Genomic DNA, 14,151 nt, shown 5'->3' on the forward strand with positions numbered 1-14,151 from the left:
TAGTTTTTACCTTTTTTATATATCATTGAAACACCCAGGCCAACATTTCTAGTAAGTTGCATCCATATTAAGAGGTAACAAGTGCAAATAATCACATACTTAAGATATGATACTTGCTTGACTACTACAAAAGTAATTATACTTAAGTTTTTCTATAGGAAACTGAGTTATTCATTACAGTAATGTTTTTGAAAAATTCCTGCACTACTAAAAATGTAAATTTATCCATCTTTAAATTAAACAAGGACTTTATATAATAGTATGCTAATGAAAAGATTTATAGAGTGGTCTGTATTTATTTCATCATGTTAATTGAGGATCAGGTAAGATTTACAGGATCCACAAATGGACATATTTTCTAATAAAAACCTACTCCTCAGCTGCTGCTCTCTGAATCTGAATATAACCAAAGGCAGCATACTGATGTAGTAACGTTCCTGAAAGTCAAGACATAAACCCAAACTTTGGCAGTTTTATCAAAATCTCCTTGATAATTAAATACTCTGCTAGTTCTCAAAAACCTTACTGCTTTGTGTAACATTTTCAATACAGAAATAAAATACTCTTCAAATAATACATTTCAAAAGATGATTAAGTTTTGCAAAATTAAATAGTATAAATTAAGCATATTAACATCATTTTTCTGACAACATGAAATAACCAGTTTAAGAAAACTGCAATGGACTAAATAAAAAACACAAATATCACAATGTGAGGCACATTTATCCTCACATATTACTGAACTTACAAAATCTACTAAAATATTTTAAAATTCCATTATTACATTTAAAAAACTGCAAAAATGCTTAAGACTATAGGAGAGTCATGAATTACACAGGCACTTCACATGTAAACAATCTACAGTACAACTGAAAATATTTTGGCACCAACCTATAATACTAAAAGAATTCAATATAAAGCCAGAGTTCTGTAATTTCTACTCACTTTTTTCTATAAAACTAAGACCAAAGACGGAAGAAATTATGTATAAACTAGAATCACAAGTATATTAAATAACTCAAATATAGAATTAGTTTTAAATTGGTAAAAAAATGATTACCTTATCCAGATGTTTACCAGTATGCTATGATAAAAAAATTAAACCTAATGTGATTATTAAATTGAAATCACATTTTAAACTTAGTATTAATCTGATTATTGAAAAATAATCAAGATTATTAGCTAACTTAGTAAAAAGAGAATTTGAATTTATCAAAAACTCTTATTAAGTGGATCTAGTTTTCCCTCAAAAGAAGTTTGGGCAATTCAAAATTGAATTTTGATGTTTTAACATGATTTTTCTTAAATCTAAAGCTTGAATAATAAAATTATTTTTGACTAGACATCCTTATTCATAAATCTGAGATATCTGAAATCACTTCAAATAAATGAAACTAGACATTTAGGATTTTTTAATGTTATGTCAAGCCGTAGAAAGCTGAGATGCCTTGGTTGTAGGTAATTCAAGAAGAGCCTGAACTGTGACACCAACTTTCACAAGACCTCTTTCTTCCAAAATATGATGAGGCAAACAGAGTCTTTCCTGAAAAAACAAAACAAATGATATCTAAACATGTGCTTTTTAATAGTACAGCAAAACCTCAGTAAGTCAGAACTGAGTTTTTATAAAACTCCAGGTAAAAATTATACAATTCTAATGAAATAAACTTTAAGATGTCTGCTTCAATAGATTTTTATGGTATGGAATTCTATTTTATGGGCTGTATTTTTATCTGAGGTTGATCTGATCTACACAATAAGAAAATATTTTTAAGTGAGACGGCGGTGCTAGATGTTCCCTAAGCCCTTGTGCTAGAGCAGAAGAGCACTATATTTCCAGCCAAGAGATCTAAGGGTCATATGGAGTACTAAAGGTACTAAAATTCCCTGAGATACTGTTTTTTCATCCTGAAAATGGAACTGTATGAGAAACAAATAGAAGAATCTATATATGGAAGCATTTTAAACATTTTGTAACCTGCTCAGTCCTATACAAAACTAGCCACTCTGGTTCCTTCTATCAGTTCTTCGGTTCCATGGTCTGTGATGTATATAGCACTTCAGTACTTTTACTGTCATAAGATGACTTCCCTCCAGCTTCTAGTGATGTTGTGTTGCTTCTCAGTTCAAATAGTCTAGAATTTGATAAATAACAACTGTCTTCTCTTCTAAGTCATTATATATGTCATTTCTTCACAATTCTATGAGAAAGAAGGTTTAGAGACAACTTTGCATGAGGTTTCATTAGCCTTCAGTGATCCTCTTTTAACATTTTTAATGTTTCCAAGGGTTCTGTCTTCACCCTCTTCTCTTTCTATACTGTATTCTCTCCTTGGTATTCTCAAAGCCTCATCAAAATCACAAGGATTTTAATTGAAGATATGCATGAATGTGCACAGCATCAAATAAATTTGGTAGCATTTTTGAAGAAATGATACAGTCCACTGCTTCAGTTGGAACACTCACTCATCTCAGGAAAATAAGCTAGTAGTGGATAGAGTAGACGGCAAACAGACCATTTATAGGTCCCATATGGTCCATGATTTGTTTTAGGTGACTAGCATAGTTGTTTTACAACATCACTTTTTTTAATCCAGTGTTTCTTGAAACATTGGAAACTTTGGCAAGATAAGGCCCCTAATCCCAATGAGTAACAACTATATCTTCCAGCCTGATAATTTTCAAATCTTTATTTCCTGCCAAGATCTCTCTGAGCTCCAGATACAAACGTCAACTTGATACAGCCAAATGGATGTCTAACAGACATATCAAAATCAATATGTCCACAACAGAACTATTTCCTTACTAAATTAACTTTTCTGTCTGTATTCTATACCTCAGTCAGTAATACACTATTCAGTCTCTCTCAACATAAACCTGGGAATCATAATCGTGTTTCTTCCTTATTCCCCTGACTCAGTCATCAAATACTACTGATACTATCTCATTTATCAAAATAGTTCTCAAAAACTATCTTCTCACTCCATTTCACTGCAACATTTATTGCCCTCCTAATATTTCGCTTGTTTATTCAAATAATCACCAACATATATCAGAAACTAAAAAAGGTTTCAAATCAATGGCATCAGCTCCCACCTCAGAAACTAGAAAAAGCAGAGCAAATTAAACCAATGGTAAGCAGAAAGAAGGAAATAATCAAAGTGAGAGAGGAAACCAATAAAATTAAAAAACAAAATATTAGTGAAAAAAATCAATAAAACCAAACGTTAGTTCACTGAGAATTTTTTTTTTTTAATTCACAAAATCCCTAGCTAGATTAATCAGGAAAAAGAGAGAACAATACACGAATTAACAATATCAGGAATAAAAGAAGTGATGCCACAGGAGAGTCTACAAATACTAAAATGATAAAAAGGGGGACATTATAAACAACATTATAGCAACACGTTTGACAAACTAGATGAAAAGGACAAATTCTTTGAAAGACACCATATATCAAAGCTCATACAAGAAGAAATAGAAAATTAGAATAGCCCTATATTCATTAAAGAAATTGAAACTGTAGTTAAAAATTTTCCTACAAAGAAAACCCCCTGCCTAGATGGATTCAAAGTTCAATAATGACTGTGACTAAATATTTAATGAGTAAGTAATATTAATTCTATCCATAATATTCAATAAAAGTGAAGAGTGGGGAATACTTCCTAACATCTTCCATGAGGTCAGCATTACCTTGACACCAAAACCAGACAAAAACTTTAAAAGAAAGAAAACTAACGAACAATAACCCTATTGATACAGATGCAAAAGGGCTAAACAAAATTTTAACAAATTGAATCCAACAACATAAAAATAGTAACAACAACAAAATCCATCATGACCAAGTGGGGTTGATCCCAGGGAGTCCAGGTTTGAGTTAATATCTGAAAACCGACCAATGTAATTAACAATGCTGTGGAAGAAAAAAATGTTAACTCAGTAGATGTAGAAAAAGCACTTGACAAAATTCAACATTCATTCCTGGTAAGAACTCTCAGCAAACTAGAATCATGTATCTCACAAGGAACTTGTATCTGGAATACATAAAGAAATAATAAAAGGTGACTAATCCAATTAACAAATGAGCACAGGATTTGAAAAGACATTTCTCCAAAGAATATATACAAATAGTTAACAGGCACACAAAAAGATGACCAACATCATTAGCCATTAAGGAAAAGCTAATCAACATTTAAATTAAAAAATAAATAAAAAATTTAAAAAAACACACACAATGAGACCACTTCAGACCTCCTACTAGGATGACTAGAATCAAAAAGGTAGACAAGAGTAATTGGTGAGGATGCAGAGAAATTAGAACCCACATACATTGCTTCTATCAACTGATGAATGGTGAACAAAATGTGGTATATACATACAATGGACTATTACTCAACCCCAAAATATGAAGTACAGTCATGCCTCAGAGATAGTGAGACTCCAGTTCTAGACCACCAAACTAAAGCAAATATTGCAATAAAGTAAGTCACATGAATTTTTGTTTCCCAATGTATATAAAAGTTATGTTTACATTATACTCTAGTCTCTTAGTGTGCAATAACATTACATCTTTTTAAAAAAACTTAATTAAAAAATCTTATTACTAAAAAATACTAATCATCATCTGACAGTGCAGGGTTGTCACAAACCTTGAATTCATAAAAAATGCTGTATTTGTGGTGCACAATAAAGTGAAGTGCAATAAACCTGAGTATGTCTGTACTGCTTTATGCTACAACATGGATAAACCTTGAGAGCATTATGCTAAATGAAAGAAGCCACACACAAAAGACCCCATATCATATGACATTATTAATATGTAATGTCAAGAATAGGCAAATTCATACAGATAAAAAAGAGGAGGGACTGCTAACAGCTAAGAGGTTTCTTTTGGGGTGATAAAAATATTCTACCCTTATTAATAGTTTGCTGTCCAACTCTGTGACTATACTAAAAACCATTGAATTATACACTTTAAATGGGTGAATTTTATGATATATTAAATATTTTTTAAAATAAAAAGCAATGTGTGTGCCCAGGCCTAAAAATAAGATAACTTCAATCCATACCTTTCAACATATATAAAAATTAACTAAAATTTGATTATAGACCTAAATGTAAAAATTAAGACCATAAAAATTCTAGAAATAAATATAGGAGAAAATCTTTGTGACCTTAATTTATGCAAAGATTTCTTTGGTTTGACACCAAAAGTACAATCACTTTTTTTAAATGACAAATTACAAAAAAATTAAAATTTCTGCTCTTTGAAAGATACTATAATGAGAATGAAAAGATAAGGCAAAGACTGGGATACAGTATTTGTAAATCATATACTGTATCTGATAAAGGACTTGATCCACACATCCAATAAAGGACTTTATCTACAATTTATAAAGAATCTCAAACTCAGTAAGAAAACAACTCAAAAGATAGACAAAAGATTGGAACAAACACTTCATAAAAGTCATACAAATGGAAAATAAGACCTTTAAAAAATGATCAACATCATTAGTCTTCAGACAAATGGAAACTAAAACCACACTGACAAACTGTACATACCTATTAAAATGAATAAATTTAAAAAGACACTGACCATATTGAATATTACTGAGGATGTGGAGGAACTGGAACTCTCCTACGCTGCTGATGGGAATGTAAAATGATATAACCACTTTGGAAAAGTTTTATACTCAATGTTAAGCATATGTCCTGTATGTTCTAGCCATTCCACTTTTATGTGCCTACCCAAAATTAAAGAATGTATATATCCAAAGACTGGTACATAAATATTCATAGCAGCCTTATTTATAGTAGTCCCTAAAACTGCAAACAATCCAAATGGCCATCAACAAACGGGTCAATGGACTGACAAATTATGATATATTCATATAATAAAATACTACACAATAATAAAAAGGAATGACCTTTTTATACATGCAATATTATGAGTCTTAGAATAGCTACACTGAGCAAAAGAAGCCAGAAAAAAAAATCGTACATATTTTATCATTCCAGTTATATATAACTCCAGATGGAAAATGCAAACTAAACTATAATAACAGAAAACAGCTTTTAGCGGTTGACTAGAGGATTGCAAAGGGATAAAAGGAAACTTTTGAGGGTAATGGACATGTTCATTATCCTGACTATGGTAATGATTTCATGGTATATGCATATGTCAAAATTCATCAAACTGTATACTTATATGAACTTTATTGTATGTCAATTATACTTCAATAAAACTGTTAAAAATACAAAAATATCCTAAAAAGTTAAATTTAAAAACTGACTATATATGATCATTTTCAAGTCAGGGAAAAACAACATGAAGCTAAAAATAAAATCTCTCCTTTTGTTACCAATACCTAGAGAGTTTTGAAAATGAAAGCTGATGAGCCACCTTTATGGTGAGGATGGGTGAGTCACTAACTCTGTCACAGAACAAATAGGAGAAAGAAGATGAGAGCATGCTAAGTAGAATGGTTTTCATAAGACCTTTCCTGTCATTCTCCTTGCCTAATGTATAAAGAAAGTGTCAGGAGTAAGTTAGATTGTCTTTCATTTCATGTATAAGAACAGAAATAGAGAATATCCAAGTTAGAGGGTGGGTTCTGGAATTAGATCACTGAGGTTCATAGTTTGCTTCCACTGTTTACTAAAGTTTTAGTAAAAGTAAAGTTTAGCAAACTTGGATAAGTTTTCTAAGCTCTCTGTGCCTCAGTTTCTTCATCTGTAAAATGTCTTTCATTTAATAAATGTTGACTGAGAACCCCTCATCAAAAAACTCTTAAAAACTGACAAAACAGGAAAATATACACAATGCAATAACAAACTTGAAAAATAACCATCCTAATTTTTCTTTCTAAGAGATTAAGAGTGAGTATAAAAAGAAAGAACTAACATAAAGATGCTTAGGAATTAAAATTTCAAAACATCATGTCAAGCATAGACAAGAAGTAACCAGCTTGCATATAGCTTCCAAATTAAACAGTAATTCAACTGATTCGCTCTATATAAATTATATTTATTCACTTGTAGAAAGAGGTTACAGTAGAATTTGTAAGCCAGATTATTATGACACTATTGAAAAGAGAACTTAATAATCACAATATTTAAGTGTATCAAAACAACACATGGTACACCTTAAACTTACAAAATGTTATGTCCATGATATCTCAATAAAATATACTTTAAAAAATAAAAGGAAAAAAGTACAACTACACTGTGATCTGCTAACAATTCCAAGTCCTCTCAACAGTTCATCATGTTGTTAAGTTTATAATGTTATCAAAAAAGCAATATTTTGATTTTTCATTTTCATTATATATTTATATTGCTTTGTTAATTTAATACTATTACAATTATTACATAAAACATAAGCTAATTTCTACAAATGTCAGAAAAAGTTTATCCAGCAAGGTATTATCATAATGTTACTAAGATTTCCAAATTGACATTTTAAATAAAGTTTTAAATGTTGTTCACACTGAATGCAAATCTTCCAATCAGAGTCTATTCTTAAATTAAAGGAATCCAAATATCCTCTATCAGGAAAAATAAGAGTAGCAACAGCATCACAATCAACCTGTCATATGACCAGTAAGTTACGTTTATTCGATGATGTGCATGGTTAGTAAATTTTTCTACATATGTAGCTATTTTATAATTACTTTAAGAGCAGCTTAAAAACCATTCAATAGACAGCTTTTACATTTAAATATGGAATTCAGTAGAAGGTGAAAAGGAAGGTATTCATTTTCATGTTCAAAAAGCATTATTCATGCCTACTGTGAAGAAGCCAGTATGTATGTAATAAATTCATATTTAAATGATCATTTTGTTAGAAAAATAATTACCTGTGAGACACCCAACTTTTTACAAGCGTCAAGAAAGTTTTCTACATTTCTTCGACATTTCGCCATGCTAAGTTTAGGCTGTAAAGTAAGAAAAATAGTATATTTTCAGGTATATTTGTATAAAACTTATAAAAACTGAAAATTATATTTATTGAAGAATATTATTTAAAGATTGTTTCAAGCAGCTTTATCTTCCTTTAGAGAACTAACAAACTGTAGCCAAAACTTACCACTGCTGGTGATGGCACATGAATACTAGCTACAGAGCGTGGCCTTATATGATTGGCTAAATGGCAAAGAACAACCCCATCCATCAGTGCAGCTCCTATGTCATCAGGCAAAATTACTTTTAACCTGGATTCAAGATTCTGTAAAAGAAATGGGTATAAATCACAGACATTCTATTTAAATATATATGTATATAACTAATCATTACATAATCTAAAATTTTAAAGAGTACTGAAAATAATATATTCTTTTTTAATTTTCCAAGTTAAACCCATTTCTATAAGGCAGACCTGAAAGGTCAATGTGACTTACATTGCGAAGCTGTCGTATTTGTTCTCGCTCTTCCCGTAGATGTTCCATCTTTCTTCTCATTGTAAAACCTGGATCTGCTGCCCCATATTCCTGGCGAGATGAGCGGCTGAAAGCTATAAAAACAGAAATTTCCTAGCTTATTACAAAGCTAATCGGAAGGATCAACCATCGGCACGGAAAGAGGCATGATACAAAGAACTAGAACAAAATGACATAAAGCACTTTCATTATTAATGAATTCTAATTTTTTTTTTTACAGAATATAATTGAAATTTACTTATCTGCATAATTGAAAACAACAGGGAAGACAAGTATAACAACTGCTACCACCTATAGATGTTCTTACTTAAACATATGTTATTAGAAACATGATCCAGGTTAAGAAATCAGCCTTTATTATCTTTAAAGAAATAGGAAATTATTCTTGAAGGTCAATACAGTTATTCAGGAATAAAAACTATAATTCAATACCTTGCCAAGTAACATGGATCCATTTTCTTTTGGGCTTGCCAAATGCGAAAAGATCCCTTTTTAAAACCACAATATAATGGAGTGCTATAATTTCAAACAGTGTTTGGTCTGCTGGCAGAGTGGTCATTCTAATAGCAGTCACAGTAGAGTAGAAATAAGACTGCAGTATATCTAAGGCAAAAAGCTGAGGTTTCAGGAGCTTGAAGGTAAAGAGGAAGAAAGAAATGGGGAATGGGAATTGGAAAGACAAATAAGGTTAAGAGAAAATTACTTTTAGGAGAGGGGAAAGAATGAATCTACGTGTACTTAAAACTAAGGAATCAATCCCATTTAAGCTGAGAAACTCTAGTTTTGTATATAACCAATAGATTGTATTTGCAGAATATATATTTACCTGATCTAGGCTTCAAGCCAAAGGGACCATGTGAAAAAACATCAGTTCTATCATACTCCTAAAAACAAAAAACAAATAAAATCTTTTTTCTTTCAAAATAAAGTAGTTATATTCATGCCAATTTTGACAAGTATTTTTTTTTCCATAATTAGTGGAGTAGAGAAAGGTAAACTGCAGTTTAATTCAAACAGATAATGCTTCATTTTTAAAAGGTCTACAAATATTTGCTAATTAACTTCTCTCTTAGTATAAGGGAAATGAAAGTTATTGAAGTGAATCAAATAAACATATACTCTTTCTTTTAATGAAGAACCAGATTAAAGTCTCCTGAAAAATGGAAAAAAGTTTCAATGAAAAGATAAGTGAAATTAGTGACATTTACTTACTATCTACTACGGACTTGACCCTTAGTGGATAATCTGAGGCAAATATACACATTCAAACTAACAGTGGCTGCAGAGTGATAGAGAATAAAGCATTATTTCTTCTATCTGAATTCACATTATTTCAAAGTGCTTTCAAACAGTAGTGTACTGTGAAAAGAAACGTGGTATATTTAAAAAATCTGAACTTAAGAGTCAGAAAGTTTAGACTAAGTTTTAAGCAAAACATTTAATTTTTCTGTAACTATCCTTTCACCTTTAAAATAGGCTGCTGTAAAAATTAACTGAAATAACTAAAAGAAAGCACTTTGTAAATTATAAAATGGAAAGATAGTGCAATTTTAATAGCATCTTATTTAATCTGTACAACAACTATGAAGTTGTTAGAGTTTGGGCTTCAGTCACTCCTTTACCATTTATTGACTGAAGTCTTTAGGAAAACTTATCACTCTTGAGCTGTAAAAGGATGAGGATAACACCCAGCTAGTGGGACTGCTCTTAGGTTTAAATGTACAGGCAAGCACTTTGTTAATAGTAAAGCACTATACTAATTGTTTTTACCATTTTCCTTTCACTGATGAAACTGAAACAATCAGCATTCTGGTGACTGTCTTAATTTTCTGATTAACATGGGATAAGCAATTCAAGTTGAACATCAGCTGAGCTACCAAAACACATGCTCACCACCTATCTATCCACAAGCCTGTTTGTCTTGATTATTTCAGTTAAAGTACTATGAATTTCCAGACAAAAATTTAGTTTATCCAAATGTAAGGAAAATGTGTTACAAAAGCAATATAATTTGAGAAAATTGGCACTGATCCTCTTCTCATTGAGCATAGATCATAAAATCACAAAAAATCTAAGAAAATAAGTTATCACCTACATTTGTTATAACTGAAAGTAAAAGAAAGGATTTACAAAAGCATGTGACAGAGATGAATTTTAGCATATCCTAATTTAAACTGTTTTGAAAAAAGAATGTAAACCAGTTTACCTGCCATATAAGTAATTTAGAAACATGTTTAGAAAACTAATGTCCAAGTCCATCTTAAAGTTTTATGATGCAACTGACCCAAAACAATACACAAACAATTCTGGCTTTAAAAAAATCTAATACCACCTATATAAAATGAAATACTGTCTAATTAACCAAAATTATATTGTGATTTTGGATTATCCAAATATTTAGACAAAGTCCTGAATTCACCAAATAAATAAAAAATCATCTATTTACTAATGCCAGTACAGTTTTAGAATACTAAGTAATCTGAAGTAAAAGAGCTATTGTTTAGAATTTTTAAAATTTATCTCATAACATATTAAAAGCAACAAGTTTAACTAAATTAGAAGAGTCAATCATTCAAACGAAAAGAATATTTGGTTGAGATCTCAGAAACTCTTAACTTTCATCTACCCCTTTTCCCCATGGCCCCTCCTTAGGTCTAAGATGCTAGGAAAAGTGTACCCTCTTGTCGATAGGAACAACCCACTACAGGGATGTTTCTCGTGGAAAAAGGAAGTTTTTCTTGCATTGCTTTCAGACCTAATTGGTTATGAGAAAAACCAAAGGCCATTGCACAATGCTGAAGTATTTTTTTCAAATTTAAAATCTGAAAGCTACTCTTGTCATTTATTTCAAAATATGGATGAATTATAAAACATAAAAAATTTATAAAGTGAATTATTTCATGTGATCTATAGGCATTTTTCAATAAGTAATTTAAGTGATATTCATTATGAATATTTGTACCAAAACATGGTGTTCTTAGAAGTTTTTGTAGGCTAGTTTTGTACAAATTAACCTACTATGGATTTTTAAATATGGGCTAATAAACTACATTTACAAAAGAAAGATGAGGTTAGAGAGAAGCGACAAAGAAAACCTATGTAAACACATTTAAAAAACAGAACTTGTACCTCAGATGATACTGGTGATTGTGGTGACATATTAGCATTATCACTGTCTTGCTAAAATATAAAAATAAAAACATGAAACATGAAATTAAAATATGAATGATGATTCAGACATGCAAAAGGAAAACTGAAACTACTAAAGAAGGATCTGGAAAATACCATCCACCACCTTGCCAAAATGTGGTCTGTAGACCAGTAGCATCAGCATCTTCTGGAAGCTTGTTAGAAATGCAGAATCTCAGGCCCCACCCAAGACCTACTGAATCAGAATCTGTATTTCAGTAAAATCCTCAGGTGATTCATAAGCAATTTAGAGTTTATAAGTAGTGTCTACTTACATCAAATATTTTCTTACAAGTTTATTTCCTTTAAATATTACTAATGAAAAACCTTTCTATAGTTCTTAGAAAATAGTTACAATTTAAGATTAATTCCTGATAAGAAATGGCAGCAATATATTCTAATGTGAGACAGAAACATGGAAGCATGCAAATATTCCATCACCCCAAATAATAACATTTACCTGGAAAATTACGTTTATCTAATATAAGCTTAGAAATAATGACAAAGAACTGAACTGCATAAAATACTACTAAATGGTTCATGTTTTTTCTCAATGACTACTACTAAACAAATACAAAAATCTTAACATTTAACCTTGAATATACATACAAGATAAAGTATACATTCATCATCAACAAATGATTACTGACTGTCTACTATATGTCAGACACTGGTGCTAGACCCTGGGAATATTGAAATTTAGTAAAATATCATTCACTCAAGGATCTCTCACTCTAGGGGGGGAAATAGATTCATTTACAGAAGTAATACAAACTTCTCAGAACAATAATAGAGCTATGCATGACATATTATTAGGCACAGATAAGGGATACTTGGGGAAATGGTGGGGCTGATAAGTAAAGGCAAGTTTCCTGAGAAACTAAAAACTGAGTAGATGTTTAACAATATTCCAAGATGAGAGGACAAGGACAAAGGCACAGAAACAATAAATGTAAGGATCAGTGCAGAAAACCTTGTGCTGTGCTGTGTTTAGTAGAAAACCTTGTAGTTCTGTATTTTTGAAGAGTATGGTGAAAGGAAGGTAAATCGTGAATTGAGGCTGATGTGGGAAGCTAAAGCTTGATCAAGAAGAACCCTAAATTTACCTTTTAAGTGATGAGGAGACAGAGAAGGTTTCTAAGCAAGGGAATGGCCTGATCATATTTGCGTTCTTTGAAACAATCATTGGCAGCAGAGAGGAAAATGGATTGGAGAAAGGGAGAAGATTAAGTATGCTACTGCAGTAGTACAGGCCAGAAATGATAAGGGCTTGTGCCAGAGCAGAAATGCAGGTGGGGAATGTATTCAAAATATTTCTGTATCCAGAAAAAAAGAGAGTAGGTTTTGGTAACTGATTAGATACTGAAGCATGCAGGACCAAAGTGGAGTAAACATAAAAAGGAACAAAGAAATCATCCAAGCTGAACCTCAAACCTACAGTACAACACACACTTTTTGGGTGATTCCATATCTTAAAATTAAAAGAGTTTTCAGAAGTCCTCCCAAGTATTCAACATCAAATTAATTACCAATCTGTCCAAACTAAAGTACATAGAGTTACTTAAGTATTTATGGTGATGAGACTGTATCATTTCAAAAATGCCAGGCTGATGTACAAGTTAAAATGATGAGGTAGAAAAATTTATAGTAATGCTCAAACTGTAGAAATCTAATTTTAAATGTTAAAATAGTATACAGAGTTGTGAAAAGAGATTAGTAAGTTTCAAAGGAAAAATCTCAATTGACCACCATGCTGATTTAAGAAGATAAAATATGCAAGAATTTTAGTTACAGTTTTAATATGAATGTTAATCAAATTCTAAGACCAAACTACTAAGAACAATGTGGAAATTATATAATCAAATTAATACCAGTCTAATCATGCTAATTTTTTTATTAGTGGAGAAAATCCACACATTAAATCAATAACAAGATGGATAATATTTTACCCTGATTGAGCCAATTACATATGAAAATAAATGTTTTAAATAATTGTTAATATTACCCTCTTTTCTCACCTCATTGTTTTCATTGCCACTTGAACTCTTCCTTGATGATTTATACTGAAAAATATTTAAAACACATACTTTATTTTTCCTTAGACACGAATTTTCTAACTAGTAAATTATATATAAGGTTTACTCACATTTTGATACTTTTAAATTATCTAAATTACATGTAAAATGTAAATTGTATGTAAATATCTTTAAACTGTTTAATTTCATAACCATTTTAAACAGTCCTACTACTATAATAGCTAACACAAGTAATACTTTCTACATGCAAGGCATTGTTCTAAGTACATACATCAAGTAACATTTATTTCCTAAACCAATCTATTTCCCATTCATTCAGGTTTGCTGAGTCTTGTCTTAAATCCTCCTTTTTCTTAATCCACTATATACAAAACATCAGGTCAGTTCTTTCTGAAAAGTCTCTCAGACTTCTGAATTCTCTCAACTGTTAAACTATTAGTCTACTCTAGGCCTTATTACCTCATGCTTAGTCTGCAATCTTACCATTC

General features: G+C 30.9%; 1 protein-coding gene and 1 non-coding gene across 2 annotated transcripts in view; both read right to left on the reverse strand.

The window, feature by feature from the left end:
* Positions 1-1,423: 1,423 nt before the first annotated feature.
* LRCH2 (leucine rich repeats and calponin homology domain containing 2) overlaps positions 1,424-14,151 on the reverse strand; it is a 110,169-nt gene continuing 97,441 nt past the window's right edge. Inside the window, exons 15-21 of the mRNA XM_052663508.1 lie at positions 13,646-13,690; positions 11,568-11,618; positions 9,265-9,322; positions 8,400-8,512; positions 8,090-8,227; positions 7,860-7,937; positions 1,424-1,543 (exon numbers count right to left, since the gene is read on the reverse strand). Of these exons, the coding sequence (XP_052519468.1) occupies positions 1,424-1,543; positions 7,860-7,937; positions 8,090-8,227; positions 8,400-8,512; positions 9,265-9,322; positions 11,568-11,618; positions 13,646-13,690 (603 nt within the window). The remainder of the gene's footprint in view (positions 1,544-7,859; positions 7,938-8,089; positions 8,228-8,399; positions 8,513-9,264; positions 9,323-11,567; positions 11,619-13,645; positions 13,691-14,151) is intronic.
* Positions 11,108-11,236, reverse strand: LOC128070682 (small nucleolar RNA SNORA35). Its single transcript, XR_008201656.1, has one exon. It is a non-coding gene; the product is annotated as a small nucleolar RNA SNORA35 (small nucleolar RNA).

The sequence above is a fragment of the Budorcas taxicolor genome, chromosome X (genome assembly GCF_023091745.1).
Source record: "Budorcas taxicolor isolate Tak-1 chromosome X, Takin1.1, whole genome shotgun sequence".
NCBI classification, from domain to species: Eukaryota; Metazoa; Chordata; class Mammalia; order Artiodactyla; family Bovidae; genus Budorcas; species Budorcas taxicolor.